This window comes from Lutjanus erythropterus, chromosome 4 (assembly GCF_056507025.1).
Source record: "Lutjanus erythropterus isolate fLutEry1 chromosome 4, fLutEry1.hap2, whole genome shotgun sequence".
Classification (NCBI taxonomy): domain Eukaryota; kingdom Metazoa; phylum Chordata; class Actinopteri; order Lutjaniformes; family Lutjanidae; genus Lutjanus; species Lutjanus erythropterus.
Window position 1 is genome coordinate 31947276 of NC_139320.1, and position 22134 is coordinate 31969409.

Consider the following 22134-nt stretch of genomic DNA (forward strand, 5'->3'; position numbering starts at 1 on the left):
TACAGGACCAGGTCCAGGACTGGTTTGGGACCATGATGGATTTCTTCCAGTGTCCAACACCATAATTAGTCCAGGTAAGTGTTGTCCTCCATGCTGTCTTATTCCGCCCCTCCAGGCATCAGCATTCTGCTCTTGTCTCGTACAAGTTAACCTAGCTCATGGCTAACAGTAGATCCTTGAAATAAAGACCCGGGTTACTGGAGGAGAGTTCAGGACTTCTAGGTTAGATCTTTTCTCTTTTATAAATCTGGAAAAAATGAAAACATAAAAAATATGAATATACAACTCAAATTTAGCAAATAGTCGTCATATAAGACAAAAATGAGCGGCTAATTTTAACATTCATGTTACTACAACTCAATACTACTTGGTACTGAGATACAGATACTCAGCCTCAATCAACTGATTTCAACCTAAATGGTACAATAATTCATAGAAAATATGACACTGGTGTATTGATCAATGTATATCACACATACAGACTTAACGAGAGGAAACAAAACACCTAACAAGATGAAAAGAACATACCAACATACAAACAATATCACAAGATGAAAATGACATAACAAGCACATATCAGAACCTGTACTTTTTCATATTTACTGCAGTAAAGAAGTTGAACCAGTACTTGCAGTATCTGTATATCTACTGCAGTGTGGACTGTGTATTTTTACCGCCTGTGCTCTTTAGACACACTGCAGATCAGTGATCTGGTGTTTGGCCTTAGGTGTTCTGGTACCAGGTATGACTCACATCATTATTCATGAACCTGGTATCTGTCGTGAACAATGAACGATGAGCAGAAGTCCAGCTCTGGTCCTGCAGGTCCAGAGCTCCACCTGCTTCACCTGCTGCGCCTCCTTCCCACCAGAGGGGTGACGTTCCACAAACCTCGAACTGTCGTACAGTATGAGGAGTCAGCTCCTCTCCTTGTGTCCTCACCTACTCTCCTCTTCTTGTCTCCTCTCCTCCTCCTCCCTCTCCTCTTCCTCACGTGCCTTCCTCCCTCCTTGTGCGTATGTGACATCAGCACAGCATCGCTCTGCTTTTATCCAATGATGCATCGTCACTGTGGTCATGTGACGTGTTGTCAGCTCTGGTGTGATTACATAAGTTCACATTCAGTTTGATATGAATTCATTTCTGAGCAGTTTTATATCATTTAACACAGTGCAGCAGTTTATTTATAATATTCATAATTATACCATACTATATGATGTTATGTTATAATATATTATATTATGATATATTCCATTATATTATATTATATTATATTATGTTGGTCTGTGTGTGATCAGGTTGAATTATTGATGATGTGAGAACACAGTGTGGTGTGGAACAGACAGGCTGTATATGATCAGGTATTATATTATATTATATGATCATGTACTATATGAATAAATATTGCAGATTTATTATTGGGTTATTATAATAAGGTTTATTATAACACGATGATAGACAGAGTGTGGAGCAGCTCACCATCATCATGGCAGACCCCCAACCCCTCACCCCGGGGCTCTGTAGTGCGCATGCGCCTCGTTCTGCAGCACTCGGTGTGTGTAGGCATGTGTGTGTGTGTGCGTGTGTGATGTGTGTGTGTGTGTGTGTGTGTGTGTGTGTGTGTGTGTGTGTGTGTGTGTGTGTGTGCAGGCAGTGAGCAGCTCCTCTCTCTGATCTGACGGATCGTCTCTGTAAAGCCGCTCCTCCGTGTTGATTAGCCCGGATCAGGATGTCGTCCAGCCCGCAGGAGCAGAACCAGGAGCCCAAGGAGGAGCAGAAAGAGGAGCCGAAGGAGGAGATGAAAGAGGAGCAGAAAGAGGAGGCGAAGGAGAAGGAGGAGGTGAAGGAGGAGGTGAAAGAGGAGAAAAATGAGGAGCCGAAAGAGGAGAAAAAAGAGGAAAATAAGGAAGACAAGAAGGAAGAAAAAAAGCAGGAGAAGCAGGAGGTGAAGAAGGAGGAGGCGAAGGGATCCTGGAAGAATTTTATCTACAACCCGGCGACCGGAGAGTTCATGGGCCGGACCGCCAGCAGCTGGGGTAAGAAGGACCGACCGACCGACCGACAGACAGGACCAGTTCTGTCTGTCTGTCTGTCTGTCTGTGTGATTTATACATCTGAATTATACTGCGGGTTTGTGATGGAGAGGCCTCCTGCTGCAGCACATCACCATATATCACAGGAAATCAAAATGAATGACAAGCACATCATCAAAATATCAAAATATATGTAATATATCAAAATATATGACAGTACATCATAATACATCGAAATATCTGAAGGTATATCAAAATATGTGACAGTACATTGCAATATATGAAAAAATATATCAAAAATATATCATAAAATATTAATTCATGTCATAATATATGTAAGTATATCAAAATATATGGCAGTACATCACAATATACCAAAACTATATCAACATTTTATTACAAGATATCAAAATATATAAAAATATGTGACTGTATATTAAAATATGTAACAATAGATCAAAGTATATCATAGTATATGACAGTAGATCACAGCATAAAAAATGTAATCAAAATATGTCAATGGTGTAACTGAACAACATACCTGTGACATGATTGGCTGTTTGTGTGTCACTTGTAGCACCTAGGGCTGTGATTCGTTAATGTGTCTTCAAGGTGGTTTGCATTTGATGCATTTAAGTTAAGCTACTGAACATTTAATTGAACTTGTTTCTTATTTCTATTGATGATGTGTCTATCACTGATACATATCAGTATTGTTTCATTACCCATCACTGGGTAGTCGTGGTAACAATTGCAAGTCAGTCAGTCAGTCAGTCAGTCAGTCAGGTTTGCAGCCTTTGCTCCACTCATGGAGAAACTCCGGCTGGGGAATGCACAATCCACCAGATTTATTCCTCCTCCTGACACAGACTACAGAGACCTTCTGCTCGTACTTCCAAACTGACACGTACACAGACAGCTGTTGACATCGCGGACGTACATCGTTCTGTTTATACTATTTACTGGAGTACACATAGAGGACAGGTTCCACTAATGTCCAGTAGATTGATGTCTGTAAAGACTGCATGCACAAGTTGGCAGACGAGTTTGTATGGTCACAACAAATTGGGTTTATCTGGACGTTGACACAGAGCCTACATATACAGCGGGTCCTTGGGCATTTGTAGACACAAAAAGTATATTACCTGACTTTGCAATGTGATGTGATGTTGCGGTAAAGCTGGTGTTACTCTTCTTCACTGACCACGAAATTTAGCTTAACGGGGCTAATACATTGCATGGTATCAAATTACTACATTGACTTAGACATAGACAGGTATTTTCTGATACAGGTATTGTACTAGAAGATTTCTTGAAGGACAAGTAGAAGGACTTTGTATTATGGTTTTACTGTAGATGGACATGGAATTGCTGCTAAGAAAAGGGTTTTATTGTAAAGGGATGAGGGTAGATCCTGGTGGTCAAGGCAGAGGTGAGTGAGCGTAGCTGGCAGGTCAGCAGGCGGGCGTGCTGGCAGGCTGTGATCCTGAGGCACAGGGAAAAACAGGATTAATCTCCAAGAAAAAACACGAGGTGTAAGGACTCAAGGGTAAGTGGACTGGAAGCTGAGGGCTGGACTAGGTCAGTGGCCAGCCCAGGGCTGGACAGCAGGAAACATCAGGCAGTGGCCAGGAGTCAGGTCCGAAGGATGGATCACCTTGTGAGGCTTGGCATGAGGACGACAACATCGTTGGAACACCTCTGATGGCTGGGAATGAGGACAAAGGCAGGACCCTTCTGGAGGCCGGTGGTGAAGACAAAGACTGAACCCCTTTGGAGGCTGGCAGCAATGGCAAAGACCAAGGCGGGACCCCTTGGAAGGCTGGTGGCAGACTGACGGCAGGAGAGCCAAGCAGGAGATTGGAGGCTGCAGTTCTGGATGAAGAAGAGATACTTGCACTTTGAGCTCTGAAGACTGCTGCAGGTCAGGGACTGGTGGTGGCTGCAGTGCAGACCTTGATGCAAAGGCTGACTCAGGAAGAGACTTGGTGTCAGCTGACTCTGGGTCTGAAGACGTTGGCTGACTTGGGAGCTGTCTTGGCATTGGCTAACATGGGGACTGGAGAGACATTGCCTGAGGCACCAGGCAGCAAAATCTCCATGTTGCTGGGCAGCTGGAAACCACGACATCAGCAAGAGCCACACTTCATTCTGGAAGGCATCCCAGAACATGGCTCTGGGCCATGTCTGGATGGGGATCTGGCTGGGTTGTTGCTTTCTAACTGGTCAGCTGGCTGAAGGCTCGCAGTGTGGGAACTGTCCAGTTCTAAAGCAAGGTCCAGAAGAAAGGAGACCAGGACACTGGATGAAATAGGCCTGGATGACAGGGAACCTCAATATTGTGTAGACTCTCTCTTTCTTGAGAGGGCTGTCCTGAAGACAAGCCGCATTCCCCAAAGGAAACTCCAGTGGATTGTCGACAGGGTGGTCAAGTGGGAAACTAGACATTGCAGGGGCAGAGACTGACTGATGGCTAGCGGTCTCAGGACTGGCAGGTTGCAGGCTCACAAACTCTAGTCTAATCACTGGGTAGAAGGCTGACAGCCAGCATATGGGTAGGTAACAGGTCTGGGCCTGAGCTATGGGCTAGCATGCTGGTGGCTAACAGGCCAGGGTGTGGCCTTAGGACCAATACAAGGGAAGCTAGCTGGCTGAGTGCTAAGAGAAGGGCGTTTAGCTGGCTGAGAGTTGACAATCTTGGAGGTCAAATGACTACTGTGGTGCACGGGGCTTGAAACATTTTGCTCAAAAGTCTCCCAGCAAACTGCCATTAATCTCAGTGTGAGAGCTGGGTCATCCTTGTACACTGAATAATAAAAATTGATCGTCTTATCAGAATGAATAATAATCGGGCTGCTGGCAAGTCTCTGCTGGGTCCGTGTTTGGCCAGATCATTCTGTTGGTGGTTTTACTTTAGATGGACACGTATGCAGTATTCAGACAGGGAGGTGGTGCTAAGAGAAGGGAACCAGAACAGAGAGGGAGTAGCCAGGCCCACAACACAAACAAGGGGAGGACTAGAAACACAGGGGAGAAAAGAGAAAACACAACACAGGGAACACAAAATAAGTGATGGCACAACCATGGCCATGACACTGTGTTGAGTCAAAGAGTTTCAGACAAACTGTCAAAGGAATGAGGGAGGCAGAGAAACACTACCTATTTGTGTAAAACTTGCATAAAACAACTCAAATCTACTCCACTGCAGATAGTACTCTCTCAGTGTGGGTGGAGCTGATTATAACAGTGACACTATTCCAGCAGTCATTCCAACAGACAGTCAGGAGCTCTCCTTGGTGTTCAGAAGCTGCAGTTTTTGCTCACTGACAAATTCAAACCTGAACTGTACAGCTACTGCCAGACTGACAACTTCACTGCTGACCTTTTCCTCCGCTCAGTGACCATACACTGTCATTCTCTGCTGCTTGCTCCCTCATGCTTGCTGGTTGAGGTTAACATAGACCTGTTAGAGGTCAACTTAGGCTTATTGGAGGTCAACTTAGGCCCATTAGAACTCAACTTCGGCCTGATGGAGGTCAAATTAGGCCAAGTAAAGGTCAACATAAGCCTGGTGAAGGTCATGTAGGCCCAGTTGAGGTCAACCTAGATCCAGTAGAGGTCAACCTAGATCCAGTAGAGGTCAACTGAGGCTTGATAGATATCAACTTAGGCCCGGTAGAGGTCCACTATGCTTGGTGGAGATCAAGTTAGGCCCAGTAGAGATCAATTTAGGCCCAGTAAATGCCAATACAGGCCAGGTGGAGGTAAACTTAGGCCTGGTAGAGTTTAACTTAGGCTCGTTAGAGATCAACTTAGGCCCATTAGAGGTCAACATTTGCCTGATGGAGGGTGGCACTGTGAGGAGGGGAAGAGAGGAATCGTCTGTGAAATGGATCCAATGATCTGATTGGACAGTACAGCGTTAAGTTATCTTTGTTGTGTTTATATAAAGTTTTTTTTTTAATTCTCTCCCTCAGGTCTCATCCTCCTTTTCTACCTCGTCTTCTACGGGTTTCTGGCAGGAATGTTCTCTCTCACCATGTGGGTCATGTTACAAACTCTGGACGAGAACGTTCCCCGCTATCAGGACCGAGTGGCCAATCCAGGTGAGTTTGTTGCCACAAGTTGTGTTTAAACATTTAACTGGACTTCCTTAGTTTGAACTTGGTTTAATTTAGGAGTGTCAATATATTGTCCTGTCTAGTTGTCTGTTCTGTTGTTATGTATTTACTTTGGTCACTGTCACCAGTTGTCAAGTCAAGATGTTCAACCTACCACAATCATCTGGATTATATTTGTGACTCCATCCATTATTACTGACAGTTTTGTATCGCCAGAGGTCTGAATCTGAAGATCCTCCAGGATCGTGCAGAGTATGACCTGACCTGTTTTGCTTGCATTATTTATTCCCCTAAGACTGGCCTTCTCTAGTGTGCTGTGGGTAGCTGCATCCTTGTTAGTGCCAGAAAGCCTTTCTGATGTTTTGAAAGAGTCAATTTTAACCTAAACCATTATCTTTCCATGAACCTACCCAAAAAATGTTTGTACCGGAACCAAACTGCAACTGATTTTTTTTTAAATGAAAAACAGTTAAATCAAGTCAGGGGAAAAAAGTCAACAGTGACATTTAGCTTCACACAGGTCACAAAGCTTAGTCTGCTGGGTGAGAGTCCTGTGTTTGATCCATTGATTCACTACAACATCCTTACTAAAATTGTCATAACTACCTACCCTCCCTCTCATAGCCAATCAGAGCACCGTAGGATGGGACAAGGCAGAACTGTCTGAGGGGAAAAAATAGGCTAATGCTTGAATAAAGAGGAGGTGTAATTGGCACCATCTAGAAAATTCATGATTCATGATCAAAGATGCCGGTGTGACCCTGGAAACATTTATTCCACAATAATTTCTGCTCCCTGGACTTCAAATAGTCAGCACAGGAGCAAGTGATATTTCGACATCCCACCATGACGCGACATGTAAGGGGAGTATTACCAAAATACTTTAAACACACATGGGAGATAGTTCACTCGGACCCTGCTCCTCTCAATAAATCCTTCCTCTGCCCAGTATTCAGCAAATCGGATCACTCCTCCATCCTGTTCCTGCCCACCTACGGGCAGAAGCTGAAACAAGCGATGCCCACTGTGAGGACAATCCATTACTAGTCTGGTTAGATGCTGTATTACAGGACTGTTCTGATCACATGGACTCTGAGATGTTCCAGGATGCGTCACAAGATGACATTGACAAGTACATGGAAATGGCCACGGGATTCATCAGGAAGTGTATAGAGGATGTTGTCACCATAGTCCAGGTATATCCAAACCGGAAGCCATGGATCAACAGTACTGTACAAAGTACATTCACTGCACGAGACCCCAACTTCACCTGTGGAGTAGAGGGACAAAAATCTCTCTGCAGAATGATGACAGCAGCCACATGGGGTACAGAGAGCAGACTGAGACACAGCTAAGTGGTAATGACTCATGCAGTACGTGGCAGGGACTATACACAACATCAGACTTTAAAGGATGAACCAGCTACACAGCAAATGTTGCTGAATCAGTGCTCTGGTCCTCACCGAGACCAATAAGCACAAACTGTTCAAGTGCCTCTCCCCTCCCAGCCTCTACCTTTCCATGTCATTCATCAGTCATTATTCTGGTACAGAAAAACGCCAGGTAACATGTTTAAATAACTTGTGTGTGTGAGGATGGTGTTTGTGGACTACAGCTCAGCATTGAACACCAAAGTCTTCTCCAGACAGCAAGCTCAGGGACTCAAACTCAGCCTGTGCAGCTGGATCCTCAGCTTCCTGTCGGGTCGACACCAGGTGGTGAAGATGGGCTTCAACACCTCCACCCCTCTGACCTTCAATACAGAAGCACCCCAGGGCTGTGTCCTGAGCCCCCTCCTTGACTCCCTGTGGCCATGCACAGCTCTAGCCTGGTGGTCAAATTTGCTGAGCTGGTTACTGACGATGACAAGACAGGCTAGAAGACCCTGGACCTGAGGACATGACTGAAGGCCTAACCTGGGACAAGCTCATCTGACATGGTTGAAAAGGCACAACAACACCGTGTTCAACCCAGGTGGCTGATAAAGTTTTGCACAGGGCCCATGGTCCTGTGGGTTCTCTACAGAGACTCAATGGACAGTATCTTGACTGGATGTACCACTGCCTGGAGCAGGAACAGTATTGCCCCCAACAACTCATGTTGAGCCCCAGAGCATCAGCGGATGTGAGGTTTGCTCCATCGACAGACTGGTGCAGCTGCTGCCTCAGACCAGCGGGCTCTTGGACAGTTTGTCCATCTGGCAACTAAACTAATAAACAAGGCATGTTACATTTACACACAAACTGCACACATAAATCTCATTTTTGAGGGGCTAAATGTGCTCGAACTCATGAAACACTCGTGTCCATTGTGGTGAAAATTGAGATATTGCACATGGGTGTGGCTAAATGGTTTGACCAGGTCCCTTAAACAGCAGCCCTTGCTGCACATTTCACCTAGACGGACGAATGAACTAATTTTGATGTTTCACTACGATGCTGAGTTGTTGTGACTTATCTGCATGACAATTGGAAGTCACAGTCAGTCAGTCGGTGTCACCTACTGGGAACAGGAAGTAAGCCTTTTGTGTCAGTCATCATTTGATTTACATGAAATTTTCATGGTGTGGTCTATACCTGATGTAGTAGAACATAACATATAATTAGTGGTGGACATTAGTGGACACAGGAAATTAACTCCTACCTGCAGATTCCAAAAATGTGAAAAGTCATTGTACTGACAACCGGTTGGCATCCACTCAAAAGACTGCAGCAGCCGCACATCCACCACTGCTTGCAACAGTAATTTTTTTAGTACCATTTTAACAACTTTTATTTATTGTTTTTTTTTTTATTATTATTGTGGCTTCAATGTTGAAGAGCCAAAATTGAAGTAGTTCTTTCTGATATACTTGTAAAATGAGATGAAACAATAAAGACTTAAAGTCCGTGTAACTCTGTACTCACCTGCAAGGGGTGAGGAGTTCTTTCTGCTCTGGTCACTAAACCAACTGCTGTCCTATGGTGCAAATCTGACCGAGGAGTGTAAGTAGAGGAGGAAGTCAGGGAACAGGAAGACAATTGTTCAGGTTATTCTTTCCCTCAATCATCCTGTCAAATGTAAGAGCAATCCAGAATAAAGTGTTCATACTGCTAAATACGTGGTGGAGGTCTTTTACTGATACCTGGCGTGACGAGGCAGCCACGCTTCAACAACTTCACTAACTTCAAGGAAGAAGGTGGCTTAGAAAGGAGGCGGTGAGTTTGCGTTTAGGCGGAGAAACAACATTAAAATCAACAGTCAGATCATCACTCTGAACTTGATGAAGCTGACAGATTCTCTGCGCTTCGTCTGTCTCTCAGCTGTGTCTGTATTTCACCGTGCATTAACATCCAGGCAGCAGCAGAGTGGTTAGCTGAAGGAGCTAATGGTATACAGGATGTAAGGCGATGGTTATCTTTCAGAGGCAAACGTAATGCACGCTGTGGATATGAATTTCTCCTTTGGGGACAATAAAACGTATCCATCTAAGTGACTCTTTAGGTGTTGGTTATTTTTTACATGAGTAAAAATTTGTCAGCTGTTTTCTGTTCAGTGTTTGATTACTGATTATAGATTTCTTTTGTTGAGTCCAGGTTTGGTGATTCGTCCTCACGCTTCTGAAATCACCTTCAACCGCAGCGACCCGACAGACTACAACCAGTACATCCAACAACTGCACGACCTCCTGCAGCGTGAGTCCAGACACACGTCCTCCTCTGAGTGTATTTTTTGAATTATTTGTGACACCGTTCAGCCCAAAAACTGCAGTCTATGTATGTTTATAGTCTGAGAGTCAAGGCATCAGTTTGTGAAAAGATCAGACAAAATAAATGTTCAGCTGCACAGCACAGACATTGTATGATCAGAGTGATTGATCAGCAATAACATAACTCACTGAACAGGTGACTTTTCAGCTTTCAGCTTTTCCACAGTAGATATGCAGATTGGTTTTCTCCTTGACTTCAGAACAGGAAATCCCAGGATTAACAATGTGACCTTCACAATAAAAGTCCAGCTGAGGGTTTATTTTTGACAGGTCACATGACTTGATTTTTTTTTTTTTTTCTGCAGAGTATAACGACAGTCTGCAGGAGCGTAATGACTTGTGCATGGTGGGTGAATACACTGAACAGGACAAAGAGCCTGTGAAGAAAGTGTGTCAGTTTAAGCGCAGCATCCTGCGTCAGTGCTCTGGTCTGCCGGACACCAGCTTCGGATACGCTGACGGGAAACCATGTGTCATCATCAAGATGAACCGGGTCAGTAAAACATTCCTCACCCAGTCTCATTAATCAGTCAATCAATCGATGTGTTTCATAAGAACAACAAAAATATTTCACTGTGACTTGTATTGTTTCTTCAGTCACAGTTTTTGTTGTTTGGTTTGCTGTTCTGTCAGAGTTCCAGTTTAGAAACAAAAACTATGAGAAAGGAAAACGAAAAGATGATATTTTATGCTTAATGTTTGTTTCTAAAACTGCCCTAAGTAATTTATGTCCCTAAACCTGAGAAGTTTTTGTTCCTAAACCTGCCCAGGCAGTTTTTGTTCCTAAACTTACACAAGAAGATTTGGTTCTTAAACTTGTCCAAGTGATTTATGACCCTGAACCTACCCGAGTAATTTATATCATTAACCTACCCAAGAAGTCTATGTTCGTGACCAAGCTATGACTGAAAAGGAGGTTGTAATAATGAACCTCTTGAGGAAGAGACAAAAGTGCTGCTGCTACACTGTCTGCCCCTGACCACCAGAGGTACTGTGTGATCTGTGTGGTCCAAATCTGTAAACTTTCAGGAAATGTGCAGAAATATGGATGAAACGACCACAGAGTACAAACAGAAGGCTCTGTATGTGTATCTAACACATAAATGAGCTTTTAGTACGGTTACTATGGTTACCTGCAGGCTAATATAAAGACATCTGTTGTGTCTGACGTGTACAGATAGAAATATTAATACAAATAATCATATAATGAATGAAAAACAATAGTCTGTCTGTGTGTCTGCAGGTCATTGGACTGAGACCACGAGGAGACCCCTACATCAGCTGTACTGCCAAGGTAACACACACACTTCACCGACAGCTGTCCCATCATGCACCTGTCAGGACAGGTGCATAACAGTCCACGAGCCTGAATATTAATTACTGATAATACTTATTATTCTAGGTTTATTTTATGTGAACAGTGCAGTGATGTTTGACTCTGCTGTGATATTCTGTGTGTTGACCAGCAGGATTAAATAAATCTTTGTGTCTCTGTAGAGAGACACTCCGTTACAGATGCAGTACTTCCCATCAGAAGGTCGTCTGGATAAAATGTTTTTCCCGTACTACGGCAAGAAAGCCCATGTGAGTAAACACTATTATTATTATTGTTATTATTATTATTATTATTATTATTATTATTATTATTATTATTGTTATCATTATTGTCCTCCAGCTCCCACTGAGTCATTTTCTAATATACGTCTGCTGTTCCTGTCCTGGTACCGTTTACACACAGCTGCAACACACACATACATACACATAATGCACACACCCAAGCCGAGGGCCACACAGTTTACATACAGAAACAAAGCTCAGTGTTAATGCAGCTCACACTGCAGTATAAACTTTAGTAAAAAGCAAAATGAAAAACAATTATAACATCTGACCACCTACTCTCATCATTCAGTTGCTTCAAATGAGGTGTAATGTTCACACAGTATCTCTTAACTGACTCAACATTGATATGTGATTTTTTAACAATATTTGGTTCTTATATCAGGGTTTCTAATCATATTTAGCGTTGATATTTTCCATTTTCAGTGTTCATATCTGGGTTCTTGTTGTGTTGCATGAGTTTGTTGTGTTTGTCTTTTTTGTGATTAACAAATAAATGAAAATGTGATCGTCTCTTCTCACCAATTGACGGTTTAGTCGACTGTCGGGGGACAGCGCTCTCTCCCTCTCTCTCTCTCTCTCTCTCTCTCTCTCACTCTCTCTCTCTCTCTCTCTCTGTCTCTCCATGCTAACCCTACCTGTCTCTGTCTCTGTGTTGACAGCCGGAGTACGTGCAGCCCGTGGTCGCCGTGCAGTTGTTGCTGACTAAAGACGACTACAACGTGGAGCAGACGGTGGAGTGTAAACTCGAGGGTTCAGACCTGCGCAATGACGACGACCGGGACAAGTATCTCGGTCGCGTCACTTTCCGGGTCAAAGTGTCGGAGTAACACTGTAGTCCGCCAGTTGCCATGGATACCCCAAACTGGGTTTAAACTGGAAATAAATCTCCAGTTCCGGACACTTTGTAATCCAGACCTGATCTAATCCTGGACGTCTGAATCTGGTTTATCTTGTTCAGACTCTGATGAGGAAACCAGATCTGGACCACTGAGAGCTAAATATGGTTACGATCCTGGTTCACACCTGGTCCATATGTTGTACTTTGTGATGTAGATCTGCACCTCAGTAGACCAATCATAATCCAGAGTGACTGCGGTTGAACCTGTTCAGACAGTCGGAGCAGATCAGGTCTGTGGTGGAAGCATGTGAGCAGCTGCACAATGACGACGTGTTGTTTTAAATGTGTGTTTTATTCATACGTGACGTAAAGAGAACAATAATATGATCCCAGCAGCACAGCACAAATCATTTATTTCAACTCCATCAAACCAAAGTTTACATTAAACTGTGTTTAGTAATCAGATTACTGTTCTTCCACCCTGAAACTTAAACTGCCTTTACAATATTAATTATGTTGATTAAACTGCACTGAAGATGTGATTGTAGACCCTTTTAGTGTCGTCGTCATGGTTACATCACGGCGTTAGCTGGAGGCAAAATGAAGAACAGAGTAACAGATCACATGACCAAGAGAAAATGTCATCTTTCTGTGTTGTTGGTGTCAGAATTAAAGTATTAACGTCTTCAAACCTTAAGTTTTATCTCAGACTAGTTACCACTGCCACTCAACACAACCAAAGACAACTGTGGTCAAACATGACAAGACGACAGGACAGGACTGTTGATGTGTGTTGGAGGACGAAGGAGAGTCAAACAGCTCATGATACAGACTACGTTCCACAGAGTGGCGGTGGGGTTTGACACTTTTTTGGCCTTAAATTTATGAGTTTGGACAGCGGACTGCTGGACTCGGCAGCCAGTCTGCTCTCATTGGTTACCGTGAACTTTTTTCCGTAACGCTCCTGCAGAGCGAGTGACCGGACAGATTCAGAAGAGCTCAGACTTTCTTCACAAACTGTTAAGAAACAAGACAACAAAACTTGCTGGTGCTAGTGTTAGCTAACGTGTTTAGGGAATTGTTTTGCCTCCACCTAAACTCCGTCCACAAAAAAAAAAAAGTCCTAATGTTTACAAACAGATAAAGGGTCAATTCTCAGTTTTCAGTTGCCGTCTGACTGTGAACATTTACAGCTTCAGGGATGAAAAACAGATTAAAACAAGTTCTGCCACAGAAAGCACAATTTTTGAACTTTTCAATAGGCTAGCACAGTTCATTGTAACAGCAGGATGGTATGACAGTAATCTGATTACTGATAACCGGTGTGTAAAAATGTTAAACAGAATATTACAGTTTATGCAAACAACTGCCAAAATAAAATTCACTGAACAAACTTTTCATAGATCAGTCAGAACTGATATGAGTGCAGACAGATCAACCTATTTAAGTGTTTCCATTTGAAAACTGCAACTCTGACTGTAGAAAACATATTAATCTGGGTCAGTTATTATTATTATTATTAATAATCTCATATGGAAAAGAAATAGAAAAAACTTCCTATTACCTCCAATAGTAAATGTACATGTTTTATATGTTTCTCATATTGTCATTTATTCATGAAAGTGACCGCTTTCAGATTTTTCTCATTCAACATGCTGTAACTGAATTATATGATTATGAATAAATATTATGTATGTTAATATTATTGACATAAATAAAGATGGTCGCCGCGTTTCCTCGTCCTCCAACTGTACAAAAATGAGTCCAGAATATCCTACACGCAAGCGAAGCCATCAACATCATTAGATGTCTGTGCAGCAGTGATCAGGGTCGGAGCTGCGGTATCGAGGCCCCGCCCACTCGGCCGGTCAGCCTGGTTAAAAACAAGTTTATGTTTGATGAGAGATCTGAAATGTATGAAAAGTGAACTATAGATCTGTAATGGACACAAACAGAAGAGGCTGAGATGTATAAAAGAGTATTATCTGCATAAAAGTGTATATTGTGACACCTATACTGACCTTTAGAGCACGTGATTTATAAACATACTTGTGCTGTATACTTATGTATACCACAGACTGTAAACAAAGATGGCCGTCATGTTTCCTCTCCCTCCCACTAAACAAAAAAGTCCAAAATATCTCTGATTGAGTGCTGCCATCTTGTTCTGGTGACGTCATTTGGAGCCCATGTAGCAGTGATCTGGGTTGGAGCCGCGGTATCGAGGTCCCGCCCACACAGCCGGCCGACTCAATGGGAAGCAGGGCTCAGCTGTCAATCATGACGTGAAACCTTCTTTTTAAAACCAGAGTAACTAGAAACATGTGAAAACAAGAACAAACATCAGCTTAAAAAGATTTATCTAAACTGATGGAAACCACCTTTGCAAAACATTTAGGGCTCAAACTAATGATTATTTTCATTGTCGATTTATCAGTCGATTATTTTATCAGTTACCTGATTAGTTGTTTGTCCCAGAAAATGGTGAAAAATGACATATCGATTAATTAATCTTGTCATAATCAATCAAACAATTTGAAAACTAGAAAGCACAAAACAAATGGAACACATGGATATACTTGTGACACAGTAATGATTATTTTCATTATCAACTAATTTGTTGATCATTTTCTTGATTAATGAATTAGTTATTTGGTCCATAAAATGTCAACGTCCTCAAATGTCTTTAAATCAGAGAATTTGGACTTTTTTCTTTTTCATTATCAAAATACTTGACAATTAATTTAATAATTAAGTAATAATAAATTGAACATTGCAGCTCTAGCAACATTTTGTCCCATCTGCTAACATGGAAGGGGCTGAGTTTATGACCTATACTGCAGCCAACCACCAGGTGGCAATCCAGATTATATATGTCAATAGTTAACATACATACATACAACCTGGAATCAAACATGGGCCTTGAACGTGGTGCACACTCCCCTCAGATGAGACATGGCAGCCATATTTGTAGTTTTTAATTAAATACCTAAACATGTCTCAGTTATAAATATATATGCTTTCTGTTTTATATTTTTTACTTGCATGTCTCATATATGGGACACCTCATATGCCTCGTAAAGTTTTAATACTAGATGTCAGTTTCACAAACGGTCATCCAGCTCATGTAAGTTTGATATGACACATATATGTGGATTTACTGTCATATAAGTTCCCAAATGATACAAGTTTCATGTGGCACAAATTGACTAAACATCTCGTATCTGGTCATTACCTTCAAGTTCCAGATAAAAGATGGAAACATTTAATAAAATGTATCTATATCTTTTCCATATGGGATGATAGCACACTATGGTGGATTAAAATTGCATTAGTGCTCCATCTGCCCCCCCACCCCCAACTTCCTGTTGGTTTGTCTTCTGTCATCATGTCAACAGAAATATTAGTTTCAGTTTTTCAGAGTGAAATTTATGAATATAATGAGTTCCTTTTAATGTAACCCTGACTGTACAAAATGTACAGGTTTTGTAAATGTGAATTTCAGTGACTACAGTTGTGTGATTATTGAAGAAGATGATCATCATCATCACGTCTTGGTGTTGTTCCTATCCTGAATGAAAGACTCGTGTGAAACAGACTTTATTATTTATGTTGCTGTCTGTTGAAGGAAACCAGAAAATGTATCTACACTGCTGCAAATAAAACAGAGATCCTGCCATGTTTATTTAAATAAATCTGTTTCCATCACCATTTATTTCCGTTCTCTTTATCTGCACCATAAATGTCCCCACGATGCTCTCAGCTGAGTGTCCCGCAGGGTCAAAAGCATTTCCTTTGAAAAGATTAAGAGAAAATTAATAGAGAAAAAGCAGGCCAGGTTGCCTGAATACCAGACAAGAATAATGGAATAAGACTCTGGCTCTATTTTGTGGGCTTTCTCTCTGAAGTGGACCTTGATTTAGAGGGACGGCCGGGGGAATTCATATTGTGCTGCTAGAATTTAAATTCTTGGACCAGGTCAAGATGTACAAAAGCGTTTGGCAAGAATGTTTTCATGAATCAAGAATGAAAGTCAGAGGTGGAAGATGATGAGATATTGTTACAGTTCCTTCCATATATGATGCCCACTAGCAACCTGAGCAGCGTTATTCCCATGACCCACCAGGCATCGTTCAGGAAACCAAAGTCTGTAGGGAGTGCGGCTGCAAAGCTTATTATTTTATATAAACTTATATTAGGAATTGATTATTAGGAACCATCAGAAGTGGAGCCTGAGGGTTAATTCGACTCAACATTGGAAACCTCACCCAGTCCAGACACAGAGGGGACTGACAGATTGATTTCTCTTTCTCGATTCTGAGGCCGTTCTTAGTTGGTGGCACGATTAATCGGAATAACAAATGAGAATTTGGTACGCTAAATATTTGGCATCCAAATTCTTAGAGGAACAAGCAGCGTAAAGTCACACATGATTGAGCACTAACAGGTCTGTGCTGCCCTCACATGTCCAGGGCTGCGTGTGCGCCACCCTGAGTGGATCAGTGTTCATCTACCCTTTGCTGACAGGCTGAACGCACTGTGGCGCAGTATTCATGAGCTGTGACGCAGCTTTCCTGTTTCTGTGTGAAAAGCGAATGTGTGTTTTCAGTGTGTCTAATTTTCTGACAACAAAGTTTCACCTTGTAATTATGTTACTTACAGAAGCTCCTGTGATGCAGTTGTGGGGTTCATGTACTGACTTCCCAGTTTCCACAGTTACAGCAAAAAAGATGTAAAAGTTGTGATTAAACCATCAAAAATTATAAAGTGTTATGCCCTGGTCTAGGGGAACCCTTGACATAACAGATAAGATGCTCCCCCAGTCTTTCCACTCCAAAGAGGGCCGGTGACCAAGTAAGCCAAGTTTAAAACAGGTGCAGTTAAAATTAGCTTCAGGGGAAGAACAGGCCAAAATAACAAACAGAACGATCTAAATAACCCTAACCCTAATGAAAACAAAAGAAAATGAATGACAAATTACTAAACTAAACTCCTAGAATAGAAAACAGGAGAAAACAGTTTTCTTGCCCCTACTCAACTGCCCTACTATTTATAGATATTTACAATAGTTTGAGACTTAACTTATACATCCTCTCAGTGATCTACCAAAGAATTACTTTATCCAATACATACAATTCTGCGTTGAGTCTTCTACAAAGCTTACTCTAACAAATCAAATCAGAACACTATGCTCGTGGTTTGTTGTGGCGGAAAGGCTGGAGAGGAGACAGAGTGCAGGCCTCCGGTGTTCAAATAGGCCCAGGGATCCGCCTCCTGACCAATCACGCTGCAGCAATCATGCACCACCTGTTCTCAATTCACTCAGGAGAGAAAGAAAAACACACACACACACCTGGGAGAGGAGACACTGCAGCAAAGGAAAACATACACAATCACAAATGACCCACAGGGTCATAACAAAACCTCAAAGGCAAAATTGAAGGAACTCACCTTTTCTGAAACATTCACTGTCACCATCAGAGCAAGTGCTGATTTATGTTCTTTCCCCACTTATTACTTCAAAGTTCTGGTCCATTTGGAAGCAGCATCCTAGACTTAGCTCCGCCCAAGACAGTTGTGATTGGTTTAAAGAAATGCAAACAAGGTTCTGTCCTGTTGCTCCGCCTTGTTCACCACAGCAGCGACACCCTTCCAAGATTTGTGTCTCATGTTTGTTTTTTTCAAATAACACCTGTTGACTGACTTCAGTCTCCTCCAACACAAAGTTTATTTTTCTCTTTTGGTCCACGCTCCTTCCTGATTAAACCCTCATTTGAGCTTGTTTTGAATAAAGAGAAGTCACTGCCATCAATTTTAAGTTAATTTGACATTTATAGATCACAGCTGCTGAAGTTACAAGTTTTTTTCTCAGAACATATGTAAGTATTTTTTGTGCTCAGTGTCTTTTATGAGTCAGAAATGATCTTAAGAGGTTGAAGTACACATCTAAGAACACTGACTGATATATTTTATTATTATTGATCTGTATATCAAAAAGATATTTTAATAAACTCTTAAAATAGATGAAGTGATATGACTCTCCAGCTCTAAGTTGTTTTACAGTCAGCTGCTTAAAAACAAATTAACCAGAGATGCAGCTGAACTGGAGCATGATGGATATTTCCTACAATGAACACAGTCAGAGTTCAGTAACAGGCGCCACCCAGTGGAAGAACCGAGCTAAGACACTGCAGCTTCCAGCTCATTTGCTCAACTGTGTAAAGTAACACACAGAATATATTACGAGTACAGTTCACTGTTATCCCAAAACATCAGAGTTAAGAGTCCTTTAATGAAGCTGCAGCTCTTGTAGTTTTACTGAATCTCTGAGTCAAACATAAAAATTTGCACAAGATAATGTTTGCGATGCTGTGGACACAGAGCTTAGTGATGAACTGAATTTAAGATGTAACCTGGTGTATCTGAAGGCTGTAAACCCTGAACCCTCACAGACTCAGCTCGCCGTGTGAGAGGCTGCAACAGACCGAAATGGTGTAAATATGGGACAGCATTTTGTCACAGATCAGGATTCATTTAATGTTTTTTAACTTTCTTTACAGCTAAGACACCTGATGGACCGACTGCCTGGTCTGAACGTCTTCTAGACTTTACAAAGAGGACATGAGGACATTGACAAATAATTAATTTACTGGTTTATGTCAAAAGAGCATCAAACATGTCAACTTCTTTTTTCTTGTAGTTGTTCCTTTCATGTTTGTTTTCCACCTTATTATTTATTTTTGTATTTATTTTGTGATAATGCACAAACAATATAATGATCAAATTTAAATTACACAAATTAGGGATGATAACGATTAATGATTGATTGATTAATCGATTGTAAAGACTTTGATCGATCAAGTAAAATTTAATCGATCTACTATCAAATTAAGATCCAAAATATGACAGTGATTATTTATGAGATATTTATCTGATATTGAAGTTTGTAGCCTTCATGTCTTTTTATGTTTCAGAGAATCTGTAACATGTTACTGTGGAAATAAAACTTTGATAAAGAGGGAGAAAAACATATTTGGTATTGTTTGGTATCAGCAACTTTTTTTTTTTTAATGATTAATCAATTAACTGATCATTTATATTATCAATGATTGATTAAGGAAAGTGCTTACAATTTGCAACAAATACATATGAGGATCCTAAAATGGAAACATTAAAAGACACTTTAATCAAAAAATATAATATGAACATTTTCAAAGATTTCAAGGAAAGAAAGTTCAATAATGTTTCACTGATTTTGATGATTAATAAACTGATGTTCTTAAGTTGCTCAACAACAAAAGGTGATTTAGTGCATTTCTGTTTTCCAAAAAAATAAATAAATAAATCATGAAATTAATCAATAACACCATTATCTGGATTATCAAGAACAAATTTTATACTCTTCATCAGTTTGTGCTGCTTTACATTAATTTCTTATATCCCTCTCATCCTATAATCCCAGCACCCCAACAAATAATCATTAAAATATACAATAATAATAACATGAACACTAACACTAACACTCCACAACACTTCTGTCTTCAAAGAGCAGTATTTGTAAGTTATGTTATGGCCAACAAAGAAGGGATGAAAGAGACTGATTGATTGATTGATTGATTGATTGATTGATTGATTGATTGATTGATTGATTGATTGATTGATTGATTGATTTAACAGGGACAGTGCACAGATACTTAGCTACATCAGAGTTGGATATAAGTTAATTTTCATCTGGCATCACAACAATAACAACAGCAACAACAATACAACTACAACATTAAAATATAACAGGGTTTCATAATGTTAGATGTGTTTGAGTTTATGAGTGATGAGTACATGATTGGGTTGACTTTAGTCATGATTCCATTTTAATTTAAAACCAACAAAGTTGTTGGACTCTCTTATCTCAGTCGACACTGAGTTCCAACAGTTTGTAGTTCTGACAGAGAAGATTGATCTGACAGACTCAGTAGATCTGTGCTGTAGACCACAGTCACCTCTGTTGGTCGTCCTAGTTGTCCTCCCTGTGTCTGAACACAGTTGTATGAACTCTTTTAATGGAAGAGCAGCCACATTATTAATCACTTTGTTCACTAGACAAACATCAGCAAGATATACAAAGCTGTCAAAGGTCCGTAGATTACGCCTTTGAATGATGTTACAGTGGTGATAACATGACGGGTTTTTGTCCAGTGCCTTGAATGTTTGTTTGTAAAGAGTTTTGCAGTGAGGCCAGTGTTGTTTTTCCAGCTTGTGACCAGCCTGTAATGCAGTATGAAATGTGTGGAAAAAAAATCAGTGACTGCATATATAGTTTTGCTGCATCTAAGGGAAGCTGGTTTCAAACAAACCCTAAAGTTCCTTAAATTGAATTTTACAGTTTTACACTCCTGCTTCACGTGTTTTTTAAAGATCAGCTGTGAGTCAATAGTAAGTCCTACATATTTAAAATGTGACACAGTCTGGATCCTTTCTCCCTTTAAAACGATATCTGGCTGACTTCCATTTTTCCTAATTTAAAAATACATGCAAGCAGTTTTACTCACATTGAGAGCCAGTTTGAAATTTTGGCCATAGCTGCTGTTTAATTTAGCTGCAACTTTACATCTGTCTTTCTCATGTGCGAGGATGACCGTGTCATCTGCTTACATTTGGGTTTCAACTTCAGGACATGTGTGGCAGAACATTAACATACAGACTAAATAAGAGGTCCTAAGATTGAGCCTTGTGGGACACCAACAGAGCAATCAATAAATGATGAGGTCCTATTCCAACTCTGGTACATTGTCTTCTCATAGTGAGATAGGACTCCATACATTTGATTGCATCATCAGAGATAGTTTAGAGAGAAAAACATGATTTACAGAATCAACTGCTTTTCTCAAATCCAGAAGTATATATATATGTCCAGGGTCTGAGCAGTTCTTATATAGAAAAACAAATCAAGGGTCCTCATTAAAGAAACATCTAAATCTTATTTAATTTTAGCCAACATGTCAGACTTTTCCCATTACAGTCAAGCTTCAGTTATAATGAAGCATCCAGCAGTCTTCATTTTAAAGCCAATATCAGGCCGACTGCACCCCTGAAGAAATGTAGTAACATGGTACATTTCAATGGGGATGGTCACCATTCACCCACAGTATCATATGACCAATGTCTGTAGGTACTTTGTTTGCCACAGTCAATGTTTTGTTTCCATTATTATTATGTGAAAGAGGTGCACAGTACAATAAAAATCAAACTCAAAAGTGGATTTTTCCAGCCTTTCACTTTTGAGATGAGAATTAGGATTTGTCTGTAATGAGACCCCTGGATAGTAGAATTAAATTACTTTGAATTAAACCAGAAAGGAAAAGCAGTTCTTATGAGACGTATCCAGACAGGTCTCCTGATGATGATGAAGGTGGAAGATCTCTGTCCTTTTCATTGCACTTGTTCTCCAGTCATTTTTTCGAGGGTGGATTCGCTGTAAAGAAAACAAAAATACACCGTGGTTAACCGCTCACCATAATGTAAAGTTAACAGTGTAAGACTGGTCTCTTATCTTTTTCTTAATCTTTTCAGTAAATATAAACCTACAGACTCAGGAAGTGGCTGCACATGACTTCTCTGTGGCAATCAGCATTTATATGTAGGTATTATAATTCAACAATCACATATCAGTCATCAGTTCATTAAAACTGCAGCTGACTGACTGGCCAAGAGAGGTGACCAGAGTGATGAGTTCAGTCAGCTCATCCTCCATCCATCCATCCTACCGTAGCCAGCAGG

The 22134-nt window shown here is 40.9% G+C and overlaps 1 protein-coding gene across 1 annotated transcript; it reads left to right on the forward strand.

The window, feature by feature from the left end:
- Window positions 1-1619: 1619 nt before the first annotated feature.
- LOC146328603 (sodium/potassium-transporting ATPase subunit beta-3-like) lies at window positions 1620-14102 on the forward strand. The gene is made up of 7 exons (XM_084717650.1): window positions 1620-2036; window positions 6011-6139; window positions 9730-9828; window positions 10208-10395; window positions 11146-11196; window positions 11400-11486; window positions 12182-14102. Exons 1-7 carry the CDS (start codon window positions 1730-1732, stop codon window positions 12347-12349), a joined length of 1029 nt encoding a protein of 342 aa, XP_084573776.1. The 5' UTR covers window positions 1620-1729; the 3' UTR covers window positions 12350-14102.
- Window positions 14103-22134: the final 8032 nt, after the last annotated feature.

Bases quoted from the DNA above. Each gene is read 5' to 3' on its own strand.
- LOC146328603 (XM_084717650.1), top strand. From the start codon at position 1,730: ATGTCGTCCAGCCCGCAGGAGCAGAACCAGGAGCCCAAGGAGGAGCAG. The intron at 2,037-6,010 runs GTAAGAAGGACC...TCTCTCCCTCAG, and splicing joins CCGGACCGCCAGCAGCTGGG to GTCTCATCCTCCTTTTCTAC. The intron at 11,197-11,399 runs GTAACACACACA...GTGTCTCTGTAG, and splicing joins ACATCAGCTGTACTGCCAAG to AGAGACACTCCGTTACAGAT.